The following is a 21035-nucleotide window of genomic DNA, read 5'->3' as shown; positions in this document are numbered from 1 at the left end:
CCATGTGATCCAAATTGCTTTCATGCAAGTAAGGTTTCCAGTTGCTCAATCTTTTGTTTGTGAGTTTGCCTCTCTGGGAAGAATTCTGTTTATGTTGAACTCCGGTCAGCTTGTCCTAGCCGAGCAGGCGCCGTTCTTTCCAGAAAACTTGGCTGAGACTTCTCTTGCAGCGTTTTGCAATCCACTTGTAATGGAGCAAAGGGAATGGTCCTGTAAATGTGCTTAAAGGGAGCAAAAAAAGTCTTTTGCGTCGTCAGGGAAATTAGTCACACGGTCCAAACATTCCTTTTTGACTTGACCCTAGTGCTTTGTTTTCAAGGATTTCTCACACAACAACCGCAAACCCCATCAACACTCGTTAGCAACACAACAGATGGGGCTAGCAAGCTCGTTGCACTCATTCTGTCCATATTCTCTTGTTTTTTTTCCCGTCTGTCAACGAAGAGGAAATGAAAATGGCAGAATTATCAGCCGTTGGGCCTCCCTCCCTCCTCCACGCTCTCAATTATGACTCTGAGCGCCTCGTAGCGCGTCTCCAGTCAAGAACTCGTCGGCCACATTTGCATTTTCCGGCGCGATAGCGGCCGCGTCTGGAAAACCTGCTCTTATTGCTCATTAGCTAACCGCCGGCCTGTCGCTCTGAACGAGTCGGCGATAAAGTCACTGGAAATGAATGTGAAATTCAAGCCAATGACTTCATTGGCTACTCTAGTTTTAATGTGTACTTGAGATTTTCTTAACGCTGTACAGGGAAGTCGACTCAATTAACTAATTCAAATCCAAAAATGTGTAAACAAATGTTTTTCATACTTTGTCCTTCACGCCCCAAAAATATTTATACTTTTTTTTTTTTTTTTTTTTTTTTTTTTTTTAAATGCAAGAGCATACAGAAGGCTTTGATGCAGCTTCTGACTTGAAGAGGTGGCTTAAAGCAATGGTAGTTATTACCAAAAAAACAAAAAACGGCCAGCAGGTGGCAGCAGAGTATAAGAGATCAACCATTTTGCAACAAGCTCTTTTTGTGTTTTCATTAGGAATGTGACTATTGATGAAACTTAACTATATTCGAATGCTAATTGCTGCAAAACTTGGAACAGATACAAATGCACTTTTTTTTTTGCCTGATGGAAAAAAAAGAGACTAATCTTTCTTTTGGTAGATTCCATGTTTTTATAGCAATAGAACACAATAGTCTGTATGCCTTGCAAAATCTTTCAAAATCTAGTCTGGGAGCGAGGGGGTTGCTATGGTGAAAATGGCTGGGAGTGAATGAGTTAACCATCTGCCATAGGCCATCACTATCCAATATGTTATTGTATTGAATATTTCATTGGTGAATCGAAAAATCTGCTGAAAATTGTTCGTTTTTTATTTTTAAAGATTAAACAAAAACAAATGAGCAACCAATATCACACAATAATTAACGGTGCTATTAATACTGATGATGTCATTAAACGTGACGGGTGACGGCGGCTGACGATTGCCGCGACCCGCCGGAGAAGTCGCGCTGAACCCGGCTCGTTAGGCTCGCCTGCTCTTTGAGGTTAGCATGCTAATCGCTCCACCTGTTCCTACCACGCTACTAGCACAAGGGCGCGGGCGTACACGCAAATACACACAAAACTCACACACACACATACACTTCTGTGACAAATACACACACATCATTAACACACAGTTGTCGAACCTTGCATGCTCCCTCCTGCACTGCGAAGCCATCCCTTCCTGCTATTTCATGTCATTATTATGACATCATCATTTGTCAGTGTGCGTGTGCGCTTGTGTGTGTGCGTGTGTGCGCGTGGGCCCATGTGTGTGCATGCTATCCTGTCGGGGTGGGCTCAGGGGAGAGGAAGCGGCCTCAAGGTAAGTTTGGGGGTACCTGGCTCTCCAACTCTAACCCGCAGGTAGGAATGTGTACAACGGTGCTCTCTACCCACAAATATGTGAGGAAGTGAGTTCCCACTTTTTTTTTTTTTTTTTAAATGGAGCTGTGCGTGTTTGTGTGTGTGTGTGTGTGTGTGTTAGTGTGGGGACCAATCAAATGGTGACGTCTGCATGCGCGTAACCCTGGAGCGGTGTGCATGTAACAGTAAGTAGTCTCCATGGTAACCCGAGGGCTTGGCATGCATGTTAATGAATGTTTGTCTCTCTCTCTCCTCGCCTGGCCGTGACACCCGCCCAGAGCACAGCTACACCCCAGGTAGGTTGCCCTCACGCACCCTTGATACTTTTCAGCCGGTTACCTCGATACATATTTCCTCAAATAGCGACTTCCAGATAAATGGACACCACGCAAAAAAAAACATTAAGGACTTGTTAGGGATCGAAAAACAAAAATGTATTGCTGTGAATATAAGGCTTTACAAATGGGATTAAATGAACACAAATGAAAATTTTAAATATAAACGCCTTACTCCTAAGAGACACCATGTGCCTCCTAAGGTTGTATAAATAAGGAGTAATTAAACTGACTTGGCGCCGTACTACTAATAGATGGATGATACTTGTAAGTGGACACAAATGATGCATTTGACCAAGTAAGTGCCTTACTCCTAATAGATGTATTTCACATCCCAGATAGACAATTGGCAGCCTCTGCAATGAGTAAACAACCTCTAATTAAATTGCGTTTGTATAAATAAACACCTTACTCCTAATAGACACAGGGTGCCCTCTGCTATTGAGTAAATAAACATGAATAACGTGCATTTGTTTGATTGAACACCTTACTCCTAATTAGTGTTACTCCAGATGAGTGAGTTACTCCTACTATACACTACACTGAAATTAGGAATTAGCGTCTCACTTATTATAGGCACTGGATGGTCTATATTATTAAGTAAATAAACATAACATGGATTTGTACTTTTATAAATAAATGCCTTGCTCCTAATTGATGCCTGGTAATCCATGCCGTTGAGCAAGTGAACGCAAATGAAACTCACTTGTATAAGTGAGTGCCTTACTCCCAATATACACGGGATTATTTACGATTCAATAAATAAATGAATAAAAAACATTCGTAGGAATTAGCGCCTTCCTTATTATAGGCACCTTATTATAGTCTCTATTATTAAGTAAATAAACACAAATAATGTGCATTTGTCTAAATAAGCACCTTACCCCTAATTGATGCCTGGTACTCCATGCCGTTGAGCAAGTGAACACAAATGAAACTCCCTTGTGTAAATGAGTGCCTTATTCCCAATATATGCTTGGTATTATTTGCACTTCAATAAATAAATAAATGAAAAACATTTGTAGGAATTAGCGCCTTACTTCAAAATGGATGCCAGATGGTCTCGACTATTAAGTAAACACAAATAACATGCATTTGTATAAATGAGCGCCTTACTCCGAATTGATGCCTGGTCCACCATGTTGTTGAGTAAGTAAATATGAATGAAGCTCATTTGTGTAAACGAGCGCCTTACTCTGACTAGATGCCTCGTCCTCCATGTAAGTAAACACACATGAAACTTATTAGCAAAATAAGCGCCTTACTCCTAATCGATGCCTGGTCCTCCATGTTGTCGAGTAAGTAAACACCATTTAAACTCATTTGTATGAATAAACCCTCCTACTAGAGGCCTGGTACTCTCTGCTGTTGTGTAAGTGATCACATATAAAACACAATTGTATAGTTAAGCACCTTACTCCTTGTTAATGTTTGCAAATAATAATCAGCCGCTATGTGAGGTTACGCAGTATTGATCTCGATTGACCTTCCTGGCACATATTCGTTTCCATTTTCTGTCACAATCCATGTTAAAAAACTCGAATCTGAATACCCTGAGTAGTTTTATTTTCATCTGAGTACGTCATCATCCGCTTCCTGACCTTACTGGAAATGTATTGTTGACGCGTTTTGCTTGCAGACAAGCCGGTAAGTGCCTCATCTCCCCCCGTTTCAAGGTGACATCTTGTAGACGTACGCGCACGTAGTAACGAGTTCGCGTTCCCCAATTGTTGCTGCACGAGGACGAGTAAGTGCAGACGACCTCACAGCCAGATCTTTGGAGTACAGTAGTTGTTTGGACGCACACGTGTAGTTAGCGTGTCACTTGACGCTCCCATGATCCTTTGCTGTGCTGACTGTGCTCTTGTCTTCCTTCAAGGTCTGGCACACCTGATGATTGGCGACCAAGGTATGGGCTCTCCTTACCTCACTTCCTGTTGTTACTCTGCTACATACCATCAAAACCCACGCACACACACGCCCCCCCACCCCCTCCATCTTCATGACCACATGGCGCAGGGAGGAAGTTGTCTCTCTAGGCACTGAACCAAGGTCAGTTCTTCCCTGTAATCGAGGTTTTCCTTCTTTTTTTTTTTTCTTTTTTTTTTTAAACGGTCCCGTGGAAGCCATTATCGGCTTTTTAATTGAAGCCCAAATGGATGAGTTCAGCGTTTGCGCTGGAACTAATAAATGTGAAATGCGGCTTTTAAAGATGATTTGAGAGGAGAGCGAGAGGGAGAGATGAGAGAGCAACTTCTGGCCGGGATATGAGCCGGCCCGCTCACTTAATCGGGTACGGCAGTGCGTCACCTGGCCGCCTCGTACCTCATTAAGTGACACGGGCGGGGGAGCGGGGGCGCCTTCGCATTGCTTGGCTGGATGGGATGCTTTTGTTTGGCCTTTACTCTCCCGCCGCTGCATTCGTCATTGTGAGTGTGTGCGTGTGCATGTGCGTGCGTGGAAGCTCTCCCGGCATTCATCCCCGTGTTTTTGCCGCCTTTTCATCGACTTCCATGGTGTCCATACACCGGCGGGGGTGCAGATGTTCCCGCAGTGTATGAAAGCAATTCCCAGATTGTCTGCTTTTTTTTTTTTGTTTTGTTTTGTTTTTTGAACGCGGCCCAAAGACAAGTGCCACTGCCAGTCTGCTGTTTGACTCACAATGCCAAATTTTTCAACAAAAAAAAAAAATGTGTACACGTTTTTTTTTCCCCCCCTTCTCTGTGCCCTCTTTGGACTGCACACTGTGAATTTAGGAAAGCTCCGAGGTATTTCATTGATTTTTCCTTCTCATGGCCCGCAATGGTTTCGCCATGCAATGCATTGACAAGATTGTTGATAGCAGGGGTGGGCATACAAGCCTGTGTCGTTCTTTTGATCCGGACCAATAAGCATTTGCAGTTCCTGCAATATTTCTTGCATTAAATAAGCGTAATGTATTTCTAATGTACTGTATGTGTTCTTTTTCTCAGAAAGATATACACAAGTCTTCTAAAATTCCAACTTAAGACTTTTCTCAGATAAATGGCTATTTTCTAAAAAAAATAAAAAAGTCGTTTTTTGAGATTTTTTTTCTTAAAAATGTTTTTCTTAAATATGCAGCTCTTCTCAAAAATAACGACTTACTGTTTTTTTCTCAAGAGATGAGTTTTTCTTTGAAAAATATGACTTCATTTGCAACCTTTTTTTTTTTTTTTTTATAAGATTGCAGATTTTTTTTTCTGGAAAATGTCTTGTAAAATTCCAAACTAAGACTTTTTTTCTCAAATGTCACACTTGTCAAAAGTTTTTTTGTTTTTTTTCAGATTTTTTTTTTTTCTGAAAAAAATATCTTAATTTCCAACCTTTTTCTTACAGCTTTTTACTTAAAAATGTATGTGTTCCCTCAAATATGACAGTATAATTTTTGTGAAAATGTACAACTTTTTTTAAACAAAACAAATACAACTTAATTTTAAAATTCAAATTTCAAATTTTCTTTTTGTCTTGTAACTTTTTTTCCAATGATACAACTCTTTTCTCCAAAATAAACTCATCGGAAAAAAATGGATGACTTTTTTTCTGCTAAGTTATGCAAGTTATTAAGAACTCTCATAAAATTATTTTTTTTTCTCACTAAAAATTTTGGATAGCAAATTGATTTATTTTAAGTAAAAAAAAGTAAAAAAAAAAAAAAAGTAACAAGTAAAATGAACATTAGTTTTCTGAATATTAAAGATGAAACTGAATTATTTTATTGTTAAAATGTTCTACTCATTTTACACTCCAAGTTTAACTTTTTTTTTTTTTTCTTATACCTCTTGCAAATGAGCTGTCAGAATTAAAAGTTGCCCTTGAACAGGAAAATTTGCCCACCCCTGGCTTACACTTTGCAACTCATCGCTTTAGTGGTGTTAAAATACGAACGTTCAGGTAAGCTGTTGGTGCATGTGTGTACGAGTGAGCGCGCGTGCGCGCGTGTGTGAAGCTGCTGATTCACGTGCCGGCACGCGTGCGTGCGAATGATTGGGAGCTCGGGCCCAAGGGGCACCATTGAAAACGGTAGGTGCCGCACGGCATGACGCTGATGAATGCACTGATTGGCCCACATGACCACGCGGTCCCCACTGCGACCTCTGATTGGACGGGGAGAACGTGATGACGGCCGCCACGCGCCCAATACCAAACGCTCAATCAAATGAAAGAACCGGAGGACTGAAATATCTAGAATGCGGTGCAAATGGCAGCAATCACAGAGTCAACATTCAAAGAGTTTTTGTCTTATGAACTGATGGCCTTATTTGAGTGTGCGACTTGTATGTAAAATGTAGTGAGAGAGTGTGCAAAATGGTAAGGATAGATTGATTATCGTCCGTGCGGATTACCGGTGCCGATATTTGGCATGTTGACAAATATCACAGTTTTTACTTGTCACAATGAATTTTCAAACATATTCAGACCATTTTTCACTGTCTGCAAAGATATTTGGAAACCTTTTACAAACCCTGACGAAAACCCCAATTAGCTACATCTGGATTTATTTAAATTTTCACTGTATAAAAAAATTGATGCTGAAATTGGGAACTCCCTACTCGTTTTATTTTTAAAAATAAAAAAATAAGAAATTATCTTGAAATAAAAGAAAAAATATATATATTTACAGTTGAAAACTTTAGGGAATTATTTTCTTACTTAGTTTTTAATTTAAGTCATTGATTCCCAGCCTGCCCTGCGATTGGCTGGCAACCAGTTCAGGGTGTACCCCGCCTACTGCCCACAGCCAGCTGAGATAGGCTCCAGCACCCCCCGCGACCCTTGTGAGGAATAAGCAGTCAAGAAAATGGTTGGATGGATGACTCCTTTAGAGGCTGCATCAAAGCCTTCTGTCTGCTCTAGCATTTAAAAAAAAAAAAAAAAAAAAAAAAAAGAGAGAAAAAGTATAAATACGTCTTTGGGACACTGATAATATTTAAAATAGAACATATTTATACATTTTTGGGAGCAAATGAGTTAACACATGCTGCTGACCCTGGAATCTCCCTTTCAATTTTTATTTTTAGACAGTTGTGATTCTTTGTTTAAAATTAAAATAAAAAAGGTTTTTCTGTTTTTTTATTCTAATGCATTTTTTTTAGTGCAAATGTATATTGTTTTTTTTTTGTTTGTTTTTTTAATTCTGCCGTTCATATTTTTTTTTCTTTTACTGCAAATGAATATTGTCTTTTTTCTTTTTTTTTTTTTTAATTCTGACACTAACATTTTTTCTAATGCTGTGAAAGTTGGTTAACTAATTAATTACAAAAAATTATTGCATTAATCATTGTATTACCACAGATTAATCACACTATTAATTTTGGTCGCAGATGATCTTCTTTAGCGGACAGTGGATGGTTACATTAAAGGTAGCTGTTGGAGTTTGAGCAATAAACATAACTACATGCATTAAAGTAAAGCATTTAATAAATGTATATATATTTGCCGTAGGTAATTTTTTCCCATTTTTACATTATGCAAATAATTAATTGATTAGAAAAAGGAGGATGAGCGTGTGCAGTGGATATAAATTTTTGAAGACGTCCTCATAACATTAAATGTCGAAAAAATTCACACATAACAGGTGCACTTCAAATTTAGCGGGCAAAATATGTTGGGGAAAAAGCCTTTTTAAGACGGTGATTAATCATGATTAATCAAAATTCTAAGATGTGATTAATCTGATTCAAAAATGTAATCGTTTGACAGCTCTAATTTTTCCTTTTACTGCAAATGAATATCGGCTTGAAATATGGGTTATTGGTCTCCTTGACTACTAATAATCAGAATCTACATCGGCCTTGAAAAAACCCATATCGGTCTATCTCTACAAAATGGTTTTTGGTTTTACCGAGTGCGGTTCCATCACTGTTGCGTAACGTCGCATAGTGGATCATCGTGTATTGTTTGGTAAAGTAGAACTTTTTATTTGAGGTTCCGGAACCCTCCTCACTCTATCTGCAACCGAACACAAAGCCGCGTCTGCGGTGACGTGAAGGTCGTCAAACGGCGCCGACGGAGCCTCGCTGAGGTTAGCCGGGGCGTAAAAGAAGCTTTTTGAGGAGCCCGCGGAGCCCAAATGACTTTCTTTGAGGGGGCGGGCCGAGTGTCTTTGAAAGATATACGGCGCGCGTGTCTGCGAGCGGGAGGAATTGAGGGGAAAAAGGCGAGCGCGAGGAGTTAAAGCGCAGGCAGGCGATAAAGCCGGTCGTCTCGCCTCCCTGTGATGTGGGGCGAGTGGCGGTATCTGCAAAGGCGCAGCGCTGCTCCACGTCTGCCCCGCGGGGCCTCGCCACTTTGGCCCCGGGGATGACAGCCCTGATGGCGAGCCCCGGACCTTTCCCCTCCTACGTATAAAACACTGCTATCTTTCTCCCCGGGAAAAAAAAACAAAACACACCACTTGTGAGTGATGGCTTGAAAATGCACGCATGGAAGAGAGGCAGCCAAAGTGGATTTTCAGCTCATTTCGCAAAGCATCAAGAAAGCGCCTTCCTTCTTGATTGGAAATTGAAAATTTAGACTGATTACTTTAGTCGGCAAATTGTGAAGAATTCTTCTAAAAAGAGGCTTCAAGCTGTTTATTGCCACGCCCAGTATGAAGTTTACTATAAAACTGACACGTGAAACAAAAGAGAAATCAACACCAAAATGTTATCATTTTGCAAAATGAAAATCTGCTAGCTTCATGCTAACATATATTGTCATTTTCCATAGACTGGCTAACAAAAATTAGCATAGCTGTTGCGGGAGTTTTAACCTTCAAACTATGATTTTTTTTTCTCTCTTTGCAAATGCTGATGGCAGCTTGTTCAATGTTTGTATGCACTATGAAAATGAAAAACGTAAAAAATATTTGACCAAAAAAAAACAAAACTGCGATTTTAACATACATGGAGCAGCAACGCGTACAACACTCTCCTCTGGCGCTTTGAATTGTCCCTAGGTGTTCTTGTGAGTGTTGGTTTGTCTTTGTGTGCCCTGCAATTGGCAGGCAACCAGTTCAGGGTTTCCCCCGCCTACTACCAGAGGCCAGCTGAGATAGGCTCCAGCGACCCTTGTGAGGAATAAGCGGTCAAGAAAATGGATGGATGGACATAATTTAAAAGGAAGACCTAATTGCATGAAATTATGGCAATTTTGTCATTTGTAGTAGGCTACTTATACCTTGAGATAAATCCAGGTTTCCGTATATGGTAGCGTTATGCACCTATGCCTACTGAATGAAAAATCTTATTTAGGAATTCCTATTCGCAACTATTATAAACTATTACTATGACTTATTTAACAGTAGTTGTGGAAGTGGTGGTACGACACTGAAGGTATGCAACTCAGAATTCAGTCTTGCCTGAACACTTTAAAACCGCCGAAAAATAATGGCTACAAAATCTGCGATACCGCGAACAAAAACCCGCTCACGGATTATCGAGCAGAAGTGCGTTGAGCTGCGCTAATCTGAAAGGAAAAATGCGCTTAAAGACGGCTGGGAATCGTCTGTGAATTCTTCCGAGGTCGAGCAGCGATGGCACGGGGGTGGGGGTCCTGGCACGTAATTGGCTTGTTTATCCTGATTAATTTCCCGTGCTTCCTCTAGAGGCCGCTTGTGTGGCTAATAATGCTCGTCGGCCGTGCGTTCTCCACATCAATCCTGGCAATCAGCGTCGTCAAGTGGTCAACGCGCTGACCTTTAAGCATGTACATGAAAGCGTGAGACCAAATGACACACATACTCGACGCTCGCACACAATAACCTTTAAAGAGTGCCTGCTGAGTAGGTGAGAGTGTGTGTGTGTGTGTGGGTGTGGGTGTGTGTGTGTGTGTGTGGGGGGGGGGGGGGGGGCGTGTGTGGTGTAAATATGCATGAGTAAGACTGCCCGCACAAATTCTTCACGGTCAGCAGGGCGAAAAGGCGCGGGAGCGAGGACGAGGTGCGTGCGCGCGCGCCGGCATGTTGTGCGCGCCCGGTGTGAGCGTTTTGCGCCGAGGGGTTGGCGGATCGTGAGTCATCGCTTGTGACACATCAAGCGTCGGCAAGCCGAGCCAGCTTTCCCCCCCCCCGCGAACACGTTTGTCTGTGGCGAGCGCACAGATGGACGGGCGCTTCGCCGGCCGCCGCGTTTGTGTCAAAATCGGCCTCTTGTCTTTTTCCTACCTCCTCTTCCTCCTCCTCGCTCCGGGACTCGCGCGCACACACGCACGCGGAAAAGCTCTTTGCTGACTCGGCCATATGCCCGCTTGAGGACGGGAACAGACGCCAAGGCGCAGAGAACCAGTCGGTACCAGTAAGGTACAACATGTCCTGTACCTCTTACTCATCCTGATCCCGGAGAGCTAATAAAAGTCGTACAGGCTTGATTCTTTTTTTTTCTTTTTTTCCCCCATATAATACGGCTTCACTGAAGAAAAATCGGATGAATCATATCACTTTTCACCATCGGGAAAATGCAGTCAGCTAAGCTAGAAGCTAGGTAGGGCTGTCACTATTGAATCTTTTTAAAATCAATTATTCCATTGACTAGTCGAGTCGGGGTTAATCCACTAAGATTGAACGCGAGTTGAATTCTTCTGTCCGTGCATTATTAAACATCAATAAAATTAGCCAACGCAAAACAGTCAGCAATCGCAATTAGTATTAGCGCACTAGCGATTACCATTTAAGGCATTCAAATGCAAAAACGTGTAAACACGTTTTTTAATACTTTGTCTTTTACACCCAAAAACGTGTTTGTTTGTTTTTTGTTTTTTTATACAAGAGCATACAGAAGGCTTTGATGCAGCTTCTGACTTGAAGAAGTGGCTTAAAGCAATGGTAGTTTGGTAGCTTGGTAGCTTAAAGCAACGGCGAGCAGGTGGCAGCAGAGTTACAACAAATTCTTTTTTTTGACAGTGTTTTCACCAGCAATGTGAATATGGATAAACTTATATTCTAATGCTAATTGTTACAAAACAAAAACAGATGCAAATATACGTTTTTTTCCTGATGAAAGAAGAGACTCTAATCTTTCTTTTGGTAGTTTCCATGTTTTTATAGCAATAGAACAGAATATTCTGTGGGCCTTGCGAAATCTGTCCAAATCTAGTAAAACAGCTGGGAATGAAGGGGGTTGCTTCAGTGAAAATGGCTGCGAGTGAATGAGTTAAGGTAAATAAACACGAACCATTGTTTAGTTCACACATACGTCATTATATCTACACGTGATAGTGTCTTAAAAATCACTTGCAGACGATGCTTCAAAAACAATCCATGAGTAAACGAGTGGAGCTGCCTGTTAGCTACAGTTAGCTCAAAACTACCTGTCCATCTACAAAAAACGTCCGTGTAGAAACATGGACGGCGGCGCAAACGTGGTCTTGAAGCAGACAATTTTAGTCAACCTATTTTTATAAAGTCGACTTATCTGACTGACGTGACGCTCTGTTAGCAACTTATTCCATTTTGCAGGAAGCAGAGCAGCTAAATGCTGATTCACCATGCTAGCTTTGAACTCTTGCTCCGCTAATTGACCCAAGTCTACGAACCGCAATCAGCCAAACCGTTCAGTGATTTAATTTTTTATTTTTAATTTTTTTTTTTAACTACTAAGACCAGCTGAACAATTTGTTACTGCTGAACTCAGCCGTCATCCAAATGTAGAGATGAAATGTCAACATCATTCTGTGCCAAACATCCACATATATATGTTAGTATAATCATCTAAGCCCTAAAGGGCGAAAAATACTCTGAGGTGACATCAAGCAAGTGAGTGAGCAGCGGCCGATGGGAGGTGCGAGGGCATTCCGGTGCTAAAAGGCCGAGTGTGGACTGGTGGCTAAGTGTGATTTTTCGCAACTTGAGGCTGTGAAAATAAAACTGCCAAGGCTGAGCGGTGCCCCCTGTGGTCCTTGGCACTGTTTGGCTAAGAAACTTTCTGGAATCGGCCCTTTGTTAAGACGAAATTCAAGTACATCTCATGTCCATTGTTGTAAAGTTATGACTTGCTTCTATAAATTTTCATCTTTATTGCTGCTGTATGAAACGGTGTAGACTGTTTTCGTAGCGCACCGATACAGTAGATCCTTTCCCCTCATTGAATACTGTATATACGACCAAATTTTTACGAATAGTTGAGTGGTCATTAGTAAGTAAATGACTTACTGTGTGTGTAATGTGCTCGTGTGCGTATTTGTTGGCACGTCAGTTTGCCCAAGAGTTTTATTTCGGCTAGAGCTAATGTCATCATTAACTCGTTCACTCCCAGCCATTTTGACAGAAGCACCCCCCTTTGCTCCCGGCTATTTTACTGGATTTTGACTGATTTTCCAAGGTCCACAGGATATTCTGTTCTATTGCTATGAAAAAAAATGAAACCTACTAAAAGAAAGATTAGTCTGTCCCTTCATCAGGGAAAAAAAAAGTAATTTGTATCTGTTTTGCAGCAATTAGCATTAGAATATAGCTTAATTTCATCATTACTCACAAACCTGATCTCTTATACTCTGCTGCCACCTACTGGCTGTTTTTTTTTGTTTTTGTTTTGTTTTGTTTTTTTAATATAACTACCATTGCTTTAAGCAACCTTTTCATGTCAGAAGCTGTATCAAAGCCTTGTGTATGATCTAGCAAAAAACTAAACAAAACAACGTGTAAATATGTTTTTGGGTTTGAATGAGTTAATGAGCCTTATGTGAAGGTTTTAATTATTGTATAACTGAATACATGGGTTCATGATTGCGTACATGCTCGATGCATGGAGTTGGTGTTTTATGATCCTGTTCGTTATAAGTCAGTTTTGTTTTTTTCGCAGATTTTCAATTTCCATTTCATGTAAGCTAACGTAATTCTCGTAAAATTTTACCATTTTGAGAATTAATATTTCCACGTCATTCTCATAGTGGTTACATTATTGTTGTAGTTTTGAAGTGCATAGCGTTAACTGTCATTGTGCTTACATCTATGGTAATTAATGTATAAGGAAAAAAAAAAAAGTATGTATGCTAGGGGTGTTAAAAAAATCGATTCGGCGATATATCGCGATACTACATCGCGCGATTCTCGAATCGATTCAATAATAGGCAAAATCGATTATTTTATTATTATTATTTTTTTATTATTATTTTTTTTTTTTTTAGGATTCACACCTTAAGCATGGAAGAATGTTATATGAACGGAACATTAAGCCTTAATATTTTATTTTAATGCTGTTTAAACATGAAACAGATTACAACCTCTATAAGACTGAAATTTCAGATAAATAAATACATTTTCATATAAATCTTACACTCTACAAGCTTACTGATTAGTATTTTCTAAATTTGAATGAAAAAAAATCGCAACAATCGACTTATAAATTCGTGTCGGGATTAATCGGTATCGAATCGAATCGTGACCTGTGAATCGTGATACGAATCGAATCGTCAGGTACGAGGCAATTCACACCCCTAATGTATGCTAGCTTGAACTATTGCTGAGCCTCTTGTTTGTGTTGAATAAACTGAACCCAGTTGTTAATGTAACATGGGTTCAAGATTGCGTACATGTTAGACGCATGCTTTATGGTCCTCTTCGTATAATTTGCTTTGTTGTTGGCCATCAGGTTTTTACGTCAGAGTTCAACGTTTTTTTGTTGTTGTTTTTTTTTTAACTATGAGAGCGCCATTCTCCTAACAGTTGCAATAGTGCTATAGTATCATTTTTTAAATACAAGCGCACAGTATTAACTGGCGACATTCCCACCCGGTTATTAACGTATGAAGTCATCAGAGCTACCTTCCCCATTTTGAGCCGCCTGTAGATAGACGCCAGCCTTTGTGGCGCCTGTTAGCGGGCAAAAACAAAAAAAACAACAAAAAAAAAACAAGAAAAGCGTAGCGAAGCGATGGCGAGCTCAGATACGAGCGCAGATGCAGCCAGCAAAAAAAAAAAAAAAACGAGAGAAGGTCGGAGACACAAAGGGAGACAGGAAGTGAGATAAGACTGCAGAGATTCTCTCTCCTTGGACGCGGTCGGGATTCATCAGCGATGCAGATACCTCACCCAAGCTGCTGACGCACACACACACTCACACACACGCTCCTATTGTCTTTCACAGTATTTTTTTTATAGCCTCATTGCAGGGTTTCCACTCGTTCTCACATCCACTCACTTATGTGTCACCGTGGAGTTTTTTTTTTTTTTTTTTTTTTCCACATTCATTTCACTGCGTCCACACGCTCATAACAACGCCGCACTTAAGCCTTTTGCAATTGGCGATTCACTCCACTGCCCCATCTGGCATTTCAAGTTCATTTCTTTGCTGTTTGCCAACACACACGCGCACACACAACAAAAACTCAATTATTTTTGGCGCTTGTCTGGCATTAACACAACAACTGAAATAGCCACGGCGTCCATTAAAGAGCCATTTCCCCCCCCCCCGCACGGAAAGAGGTTGCTTATTATTTGCGAACAAGACGGCTTCATCAAGTGCGTGCGTCGTACAAAAGCATATAGCATCCGGGGCTGGTGTATGTGTGTGCGTGTGCGCGCATGTGTGACTAAAAAGGATGAAAGTAGCTGTGATCTTATCCCGCTTTAAGACAAACACATTGTTCCGCCCGCAGACATTGTCATGGAAACAAGCCGGTTTCCCAGGGTGCCGACGGGGATGAGGCCAAAGCGCCGCGCCGCAGCCAAGCAGGAGATGAACGCAGATAAAGGAACACCCCCAAAAAAATACAAAATGGGACAAGAACTAAAAGATTTAATATGGCGTAAATGCATCAGAAGAAGCCAACCTTGAAATGCGCAAAAGGCTTCAAAGCACTTTCTGGTATTTCTCGGCTGATTCATGTGCCCGCTGCTATTTTATTCATTTGGTCAACTGTGAGCTACAGCCGAGAAGCGACGGTTAACTCGCGAGTCAATACGTCTTTTCTTATTGTTTGTTAACAATAGGCGGCACGGGAGGGGGCAATGAGCGAGTGATGCAGACTTGAACTGAAAAGGATGACAAGAACTTGTTGATCAACCACGATTTTTAAATTTGCATTTTAAGAATAAAACTAGGTTAAACCTCTATAGGGGGCACTCCAGATCCATTTTTTGTAATCATGGATGACAACTGTAACATATTACATTTTATGCCAGGCCTTATGTTTCTGCAAAGTTTGTTGAATTATTTTTTAAGTTTAAACCCTCAAAAATGTGATTTATTTCGGAGAAGAATAATAACAATTCTTACAAAAACAATAGGGACCTCGTGGAGCCTTAGAAGTACATCTTTGCTCGCACTTGTAAAAATGCAACAATCTGTAAGCTCGCTTGTTTATATCTACCAGACTCTACACTCTTCTTTGTCCCTTATCTATGTACTTCTTTGACATAGTGCCCCTAGTGTTCACAGTGCGACATCACATAATTTAAATGCCTTGTTAAGTCAAGTCATCTTTATTTATATAGCGCTTTCAAACAGCCTGAGCTGTCACAAAGCGCTTTACAGAGTAGCTACTTAATAATTACTACTACTACTACTACTGTTTCTACTATTACTACTACTACTACTATTACTAGTGATTGACTCTTTTTACTACCACACGTTATCAAAAAACAGTGCCAGACAATTTTTGAGCATTTTAACTCATATTAACTCATATTTGAAGGCAAACTGAATATTGTGTGCTTTTACTACATATACTATGTGGGTACCAAATGAAAGATCGTATTCCATTCTTTCATTAGAAAAAAAGTATGTTCTACCTTATTTCGTTCTTTCGTAATCACCATTTGAAAATGGTTAATTTGAGTGACATTGAGCGAAAATTGAAAAGATAAGGAGAAAACGAGCTTTTTGTGAAAAGATACATTTTCTTCACAACCATGACTTTGACATTATTTTTTGTTTATTAAGAGTCTGTGAATTAATTTTAATGTGACAGAGGCTTCGATCATTCACGTCATCCTTGAAAACGTTCGATTTTGTCCGATTTCATCAGATTTGTTTAATTGTAATTTCATACACCGGCAGCCCATTGAAAAGACAAACCCTGCTGCCATCTGCTGGCCATAGTTAGTGTTTTTGATTCCACAACCCATTGACCAGGCAGCGCTGCACTTAGACGTTGCACTTTCCATTGAATTAAAAAAACAAAACAAAAAAAAACGTAGTTGACGTCATTTAACGTTTATGGCGGCATACATCACGATTTTACTAATCGTTATTAAACGTTTTTGACGGTCAAAGAGTTAATAGTTAATTACTTTGTAATTTTCACATAATTTATCTTTCTATTTCCTTCATTAGCATTCAGCATAGCATTCAACTATTAGCATTCAGTTTTCAGCATTACCACGCAATTTCGGGAAATTGCACTTAGTCAAGTTACTATAGCATTTTATTCTCCTCACTTTTTTAGCATCAATCAACTGCCACATAATATTTTCGATTTACAATGTAGGGAAAGTGTGAAATGTATACCAATTTCAAGAAAAGGTTGTTTTGAAAACTCTTTTGTAAAAGTAAAACTCATTTTCATCAAAATTGCAATGCGTAATGACATTATCAAGTATCTGTATCCAGTAGTCAAAGTACTCAGTGAAATATGGTGTATCTTTAAGTCAAATCTGTGGCCATCACCCCTCGAGCACTTTACCCAAATGACAAGTGAGGGTTTGTTCAGTAACGGTGCCGTCGGCGGCAGAAGTACACGTGATGTCGTCGTGAAACGGTCTTTACGACGCCAAATGCATGACGTATCAAAACAAGTCAGCCTTGAAATTCACAACAAGCTCCAAACCACTTTCTTGTTTTTCTCAACTGATTGTTGCTGCCTCTTTTAAAAATTTCATTTGGTCACCGCAATCAAGGACCCACCATTACCCAGTGAATCGATACCGACTCCTGACGGCGGCCATTTTAATCAGCGCTAATCAGCGCTACTCACTTCCATCGCCCGCCGACAAAACCGAGTCACCTTGGCCATGACAACAAAAAGTGGAAATTAGTCACTTAATGGCCGGTTGGGGCCGCTTGGCTGATGAATAGTTTGTCTTGTAGCATTCAGCCATCATCAACTGTTGAATGCTGTGCTTTTACTTCTGAGTTTTGTGGCTTTTTTTTTTTTTTTTTAAACGCACATTGCTACTAGCTAACTTATCTATGGCGTTTCCTATTATAGCATTAAGCATTAAGCTACCAGACCTTAAGGCAGAGTTGTATGGTTGCTTTAATGTGTAGTTACTTGATTTATGTTTAGTTTAATTAAGCTTCAAATAGGAGTGGCATTAAATCTTGAAGGACCTTTTTTGAAGGCTTTCTGTTTTTTTTTTTGTTTTTTGTTTTTTTTCTAATGGAGACGTAATAAAAGTATGTAAACGGTCATTATTAGCGCAAGTATGCTATCTTAAAATATTGATAATTTATAATAGTTTTATCCATGAATAACAGTTAAACCCCTTTTAATTTTTTTTACTCATATATTATACAGTATGCTATTAACTCATTCAATCCCAAAACCATGTAAACACGTTTTTTAATACTTTGCCCTTCACTCCCAAAAACGTGTTTACACGTTTTTCACATTTGTCTTTTTTATGCAAGAGCATACAGAAGGCTTTGATGCAGCTTCTGACATGGAGAGGTGGCTTAAAGCAATGGTAGTTATTTAAAAAAAACGGCCAGCAGGTGGCAGCAGAGTACAAGAGATCAACCAGGACCTTGTTGCAACCAGCTCTTTTTGGCACTGTTTTCACCAGGAATGTACTATTGATTAAACTTGGCTATATTCTAATACTAATTGCTACAAAACGGAAACAGATACAAATATTTATATTTTTTCACGAAAGAAGAGACTAATCTTTCTTTTGGTAGGTTCCATGTTTTTATAGCAATAGAACACAATATTCTGTGGGCCTTGCAAAATCAGTGAAAATCCAGTAAAACCGTGGGGAACAAAGGGGGTTGCTTCAGTGAAAAGGGCTGAGAGTGAATGAGTTAATTTTGCTAACATTTCCCATTATTTGGTAGCATTAAGCTAGCAGATTTTAAGGCAAAGTTATGTGTAATTTTTGCTTTTGTTCAAAACAGGAGTGGCATTAAACATTTTTATTTATTTTTTAAAATGAACGTAAACATTCATTATTCGGACCAGCATGCTGTCTTAAAATATCGGCAGTTAAGGTTTTTTTATGAATGACAGTTTTAAAAATCTGTTTTTTTTTTGTTTTTTTTGCCAGCATATAAAAGCTTTCACCATAAAGCAATTCGTCAACAACCAATCTGTCAGCGTCATGGCGACAAGCAATATCCGCCCGCACGGCGCAACGCGCTAGCCGCCGTCCTTCTCACAGAGCAGCTGCCAGTGAGTGACTTCTGACAGCGTCGATCTTTATTTATTTCTTCGTTTTTTTTGTTTGTTTGTTTTTTGTTTGTTTTTTAACAGTTGAACTGCAACGCATACATTTGCATACATTTGCAAGCCTTTGCTCGTTTATCTGTTTGCGCTAGTTAAGCGCGTAGTTAATCCACCTGCCGGTTATTAAAGAAGGGGCGCCTTCGCCAGTGTGTGTTTGTGCGTGCGTGTTTGTGTGCTGGCAGCTGATAGCAGAACTGCATCGTGGGCTAAAAACGAGCAGCGGGGTGGTGGGGTAGAGGGGGTGGGGGGGAATTGCAGCGTGCTATCTCCAGAATGACAGGGGCGCTATGATTGAAGCTCGCCACACTGGGATTTACTGTAGATGGAGCAGCGTTTTTTTCTTTTTTTTCCCCTCCCTCCTTCCTTCACCTCTTCTTCCATCCTTCCTTCCTTTTCCCTCTCTTTGGTTTGCCGTCCCCATCTTGTCTTATTAAACACCCCCTCCCCGCACACACCTCACCGCCATCAGGTGCGGCGTAACGTGCGCTCCCCTGATGTTCGCCCAGCCGCCTCCTTCCGCCATTTTGATTCAGTACAGCTGTCCATGATCATGTGCGCCTCACTCAATCACCCCCACCGCCCACCCAAAAAAACAAAAACAAAACAAAAAAAAACACTAATGCCCGGTTGTCGTAGAAATGGGTAGAAATTAGAATGAGACAAAGACATACGCGAAAGAAAGCGGCCGAGTTGGTCACCTCAACAAGTTCAGGAATGACTGAGGTGTGCAAAGGTGGTGAATTTTTGGCAAATTTCTTTGGGATGTTAAACTAAACAATTTTGCAAAAAACAATCTGAAATCTGAAAAATTGTGATTATTTTATTTATATATATATATATATATATATATATATATATATATATATATATATATATATATATATATATGCATATATATATATGCATATAATGCCAAATTATCTGCTTCCTCACATTCTACAGTACTGTAATATGCATGCCTATCTGTGACTGAATGCGCGTGACTTCAAAAGGCAGGGGGCATGGAAAGTCAGCATCACTGTAGGTAAGAGGCGGAGCCTGGTGAGGTGGCGTGTGATGTCATCAAGTCTGTGTGAGTGACTGAGCGTGAGCTGTGGCTGACAGCAGCATGTGCGTGCGTGTGCACTTTTATGTTTACTGTTCACTCTACCGCTTTAAAAAAGGCGATTTGCTAGCTCTCTTTTCTCACATGCATGTCAATAATAGTGAGAAAAAACATGACAAACAATTGGTTAAAAAATCTGAGGGGCGCCAACGGCTTCGTGGGGAAAGTGTATATGGTTTGATTTCCTCCTCTTGAGCGTCTTTTCAATTTATTTTTAGTGCAGCTGTCCATGATAATGTGCGCTTCACTCAATCAGACGGTCTTTGTCTCCCGCTCTCCACAAGGAGAAAAAAAAAAAAAAAAAAAAAACAAAACACACTATCCAGTTGCCGTGGAAACGGTGAGAAATTAGCAGGCGGAAAAGACATACGAGGCAGAAAGCGGCAACTTACTAAGGTCGTTAATTTCCGGGATGCTCGTTTGTGGTTTGATTTACGCTGATGAATTCAGAGATTTGTCCCTATAGTTGCGTTCGACGTGTTTGAAGATTTCCGTTTGTTTTTTTGGGTGGCTATAAACGTCCTATGATGCACGTTTTGAACCTGGCATTAGTTGCTGTGCCCTGACTACATAAGAAATATGGTGCGTTATATTGACAAGACATAATGTATTTATTATTTTCACTTAACAAGGACTTTAAGTGACTTTATTATTCTGAAAATGCAATTGTTTGTTTTCCCTTGAATTTATTATTGTGTGTAAATGCCAAAAAAAAATGACTTTCATGCCTTAATAGTGTTTATGTGAAGTGGTAGTACACATGCATGCAGATTGTGCTTGTGTGTCAGCTAATCCTATTGACGTGCCTCATGTTTATGTTGAATAACGGGAACTATTTTGGGGGGCAAAAAATCGGTTTGATTTTGACACTGATTAAAACTAAAATTGGCATACAGATTCAAAAATTGTATTCATGTTTTTGCTAGCATGTCAAGTTTTTTCGCCACAGTTTATCCTTCCACTGATGAGCTGTAGTAAGACTGTAGTAAGAAGTGCTGATTACGATTGGACTCATCTACAGTAATGGGGCAACATTTGGCTTTACGCTTTTTTTTTTTTTTTTTTTCAAAGCTTGTAACTGTTCCATCATAGTGGTTTATTCATATACATATACGTTCCTTTCATAATTTAAGAAAACAGGCATTCTAAAGATAAAAAAATTTGATGTGATTTTACATAAAAAACTGAGATCACTTTTGGATTCTGCAGCCTAAATTAGTTCAAAACTAACGACACTAAAAACTGTCAGTGCTAACTTAATAAAAATTGCGAACTTAATTTCACGTGGGTTCACCATTGTGTTGATGC

At 40.0% G+C, this 21035-nt stretch overlaps 1 protein-coding gene across 28 annotated transcripts in view; it reads left to right on the top strand.

The window, feature by feature from the left end:
- LOC144005456 (neurexin-1a-like) overlaps window positions 1-21035 on the top strand; it is a 105399-nt gene that overhangs the window by 26124 nt on the left and 58240 nt on the right. For 15 of the 28 annotated variants that reach the window (XM_077503626.1, XM_077503632.1, XM_077503630.1 and 12 more), the window contains 2 exons: window positions 2186-2203; window positions 4122-4151. The exons of 7 other annotated variants lie outside the window; for them this stretch is intronic. In XM_077503626.1, the coding sequence (XP_077359752.1) occupies window positions 2186-2203; window positions 4122-4151 (48 nt within the window). Of the gene's footprint in view, window positions 1-2185; window positions 2204-4121; window positions 4152-5002; window positions 5011-21035 lie in introns of those variants that run through there. 6 more of the 28 variants (XM_077503627.1, XM_077503647.1, XM_077503649.1 and 3 more) reach the window with 2 other exon arrangements.

The sequence above is a fragment of the Festucalex cinctus genome, chromosome 17, assembly GCF_051991245.1.
Source record: "Festucalex cinctus isolate MCC-2025b chromosome 17, RoL_Fcin_1.0, whole genome shotgun sequence".
Classification (NCBI taxonomy): domain Eukaryota; kingdom Metazoa; phylum Chordata; class Actinopteri; order Syngnathiformes; family Syngnathidae; genus Festucalex; species Festucalex cinctus.
The sequence above is the reverse complement of the archived record's forward strand: the minus strand, read 5'-3'. Positions and strand labels throughout refer to the sequence as shown.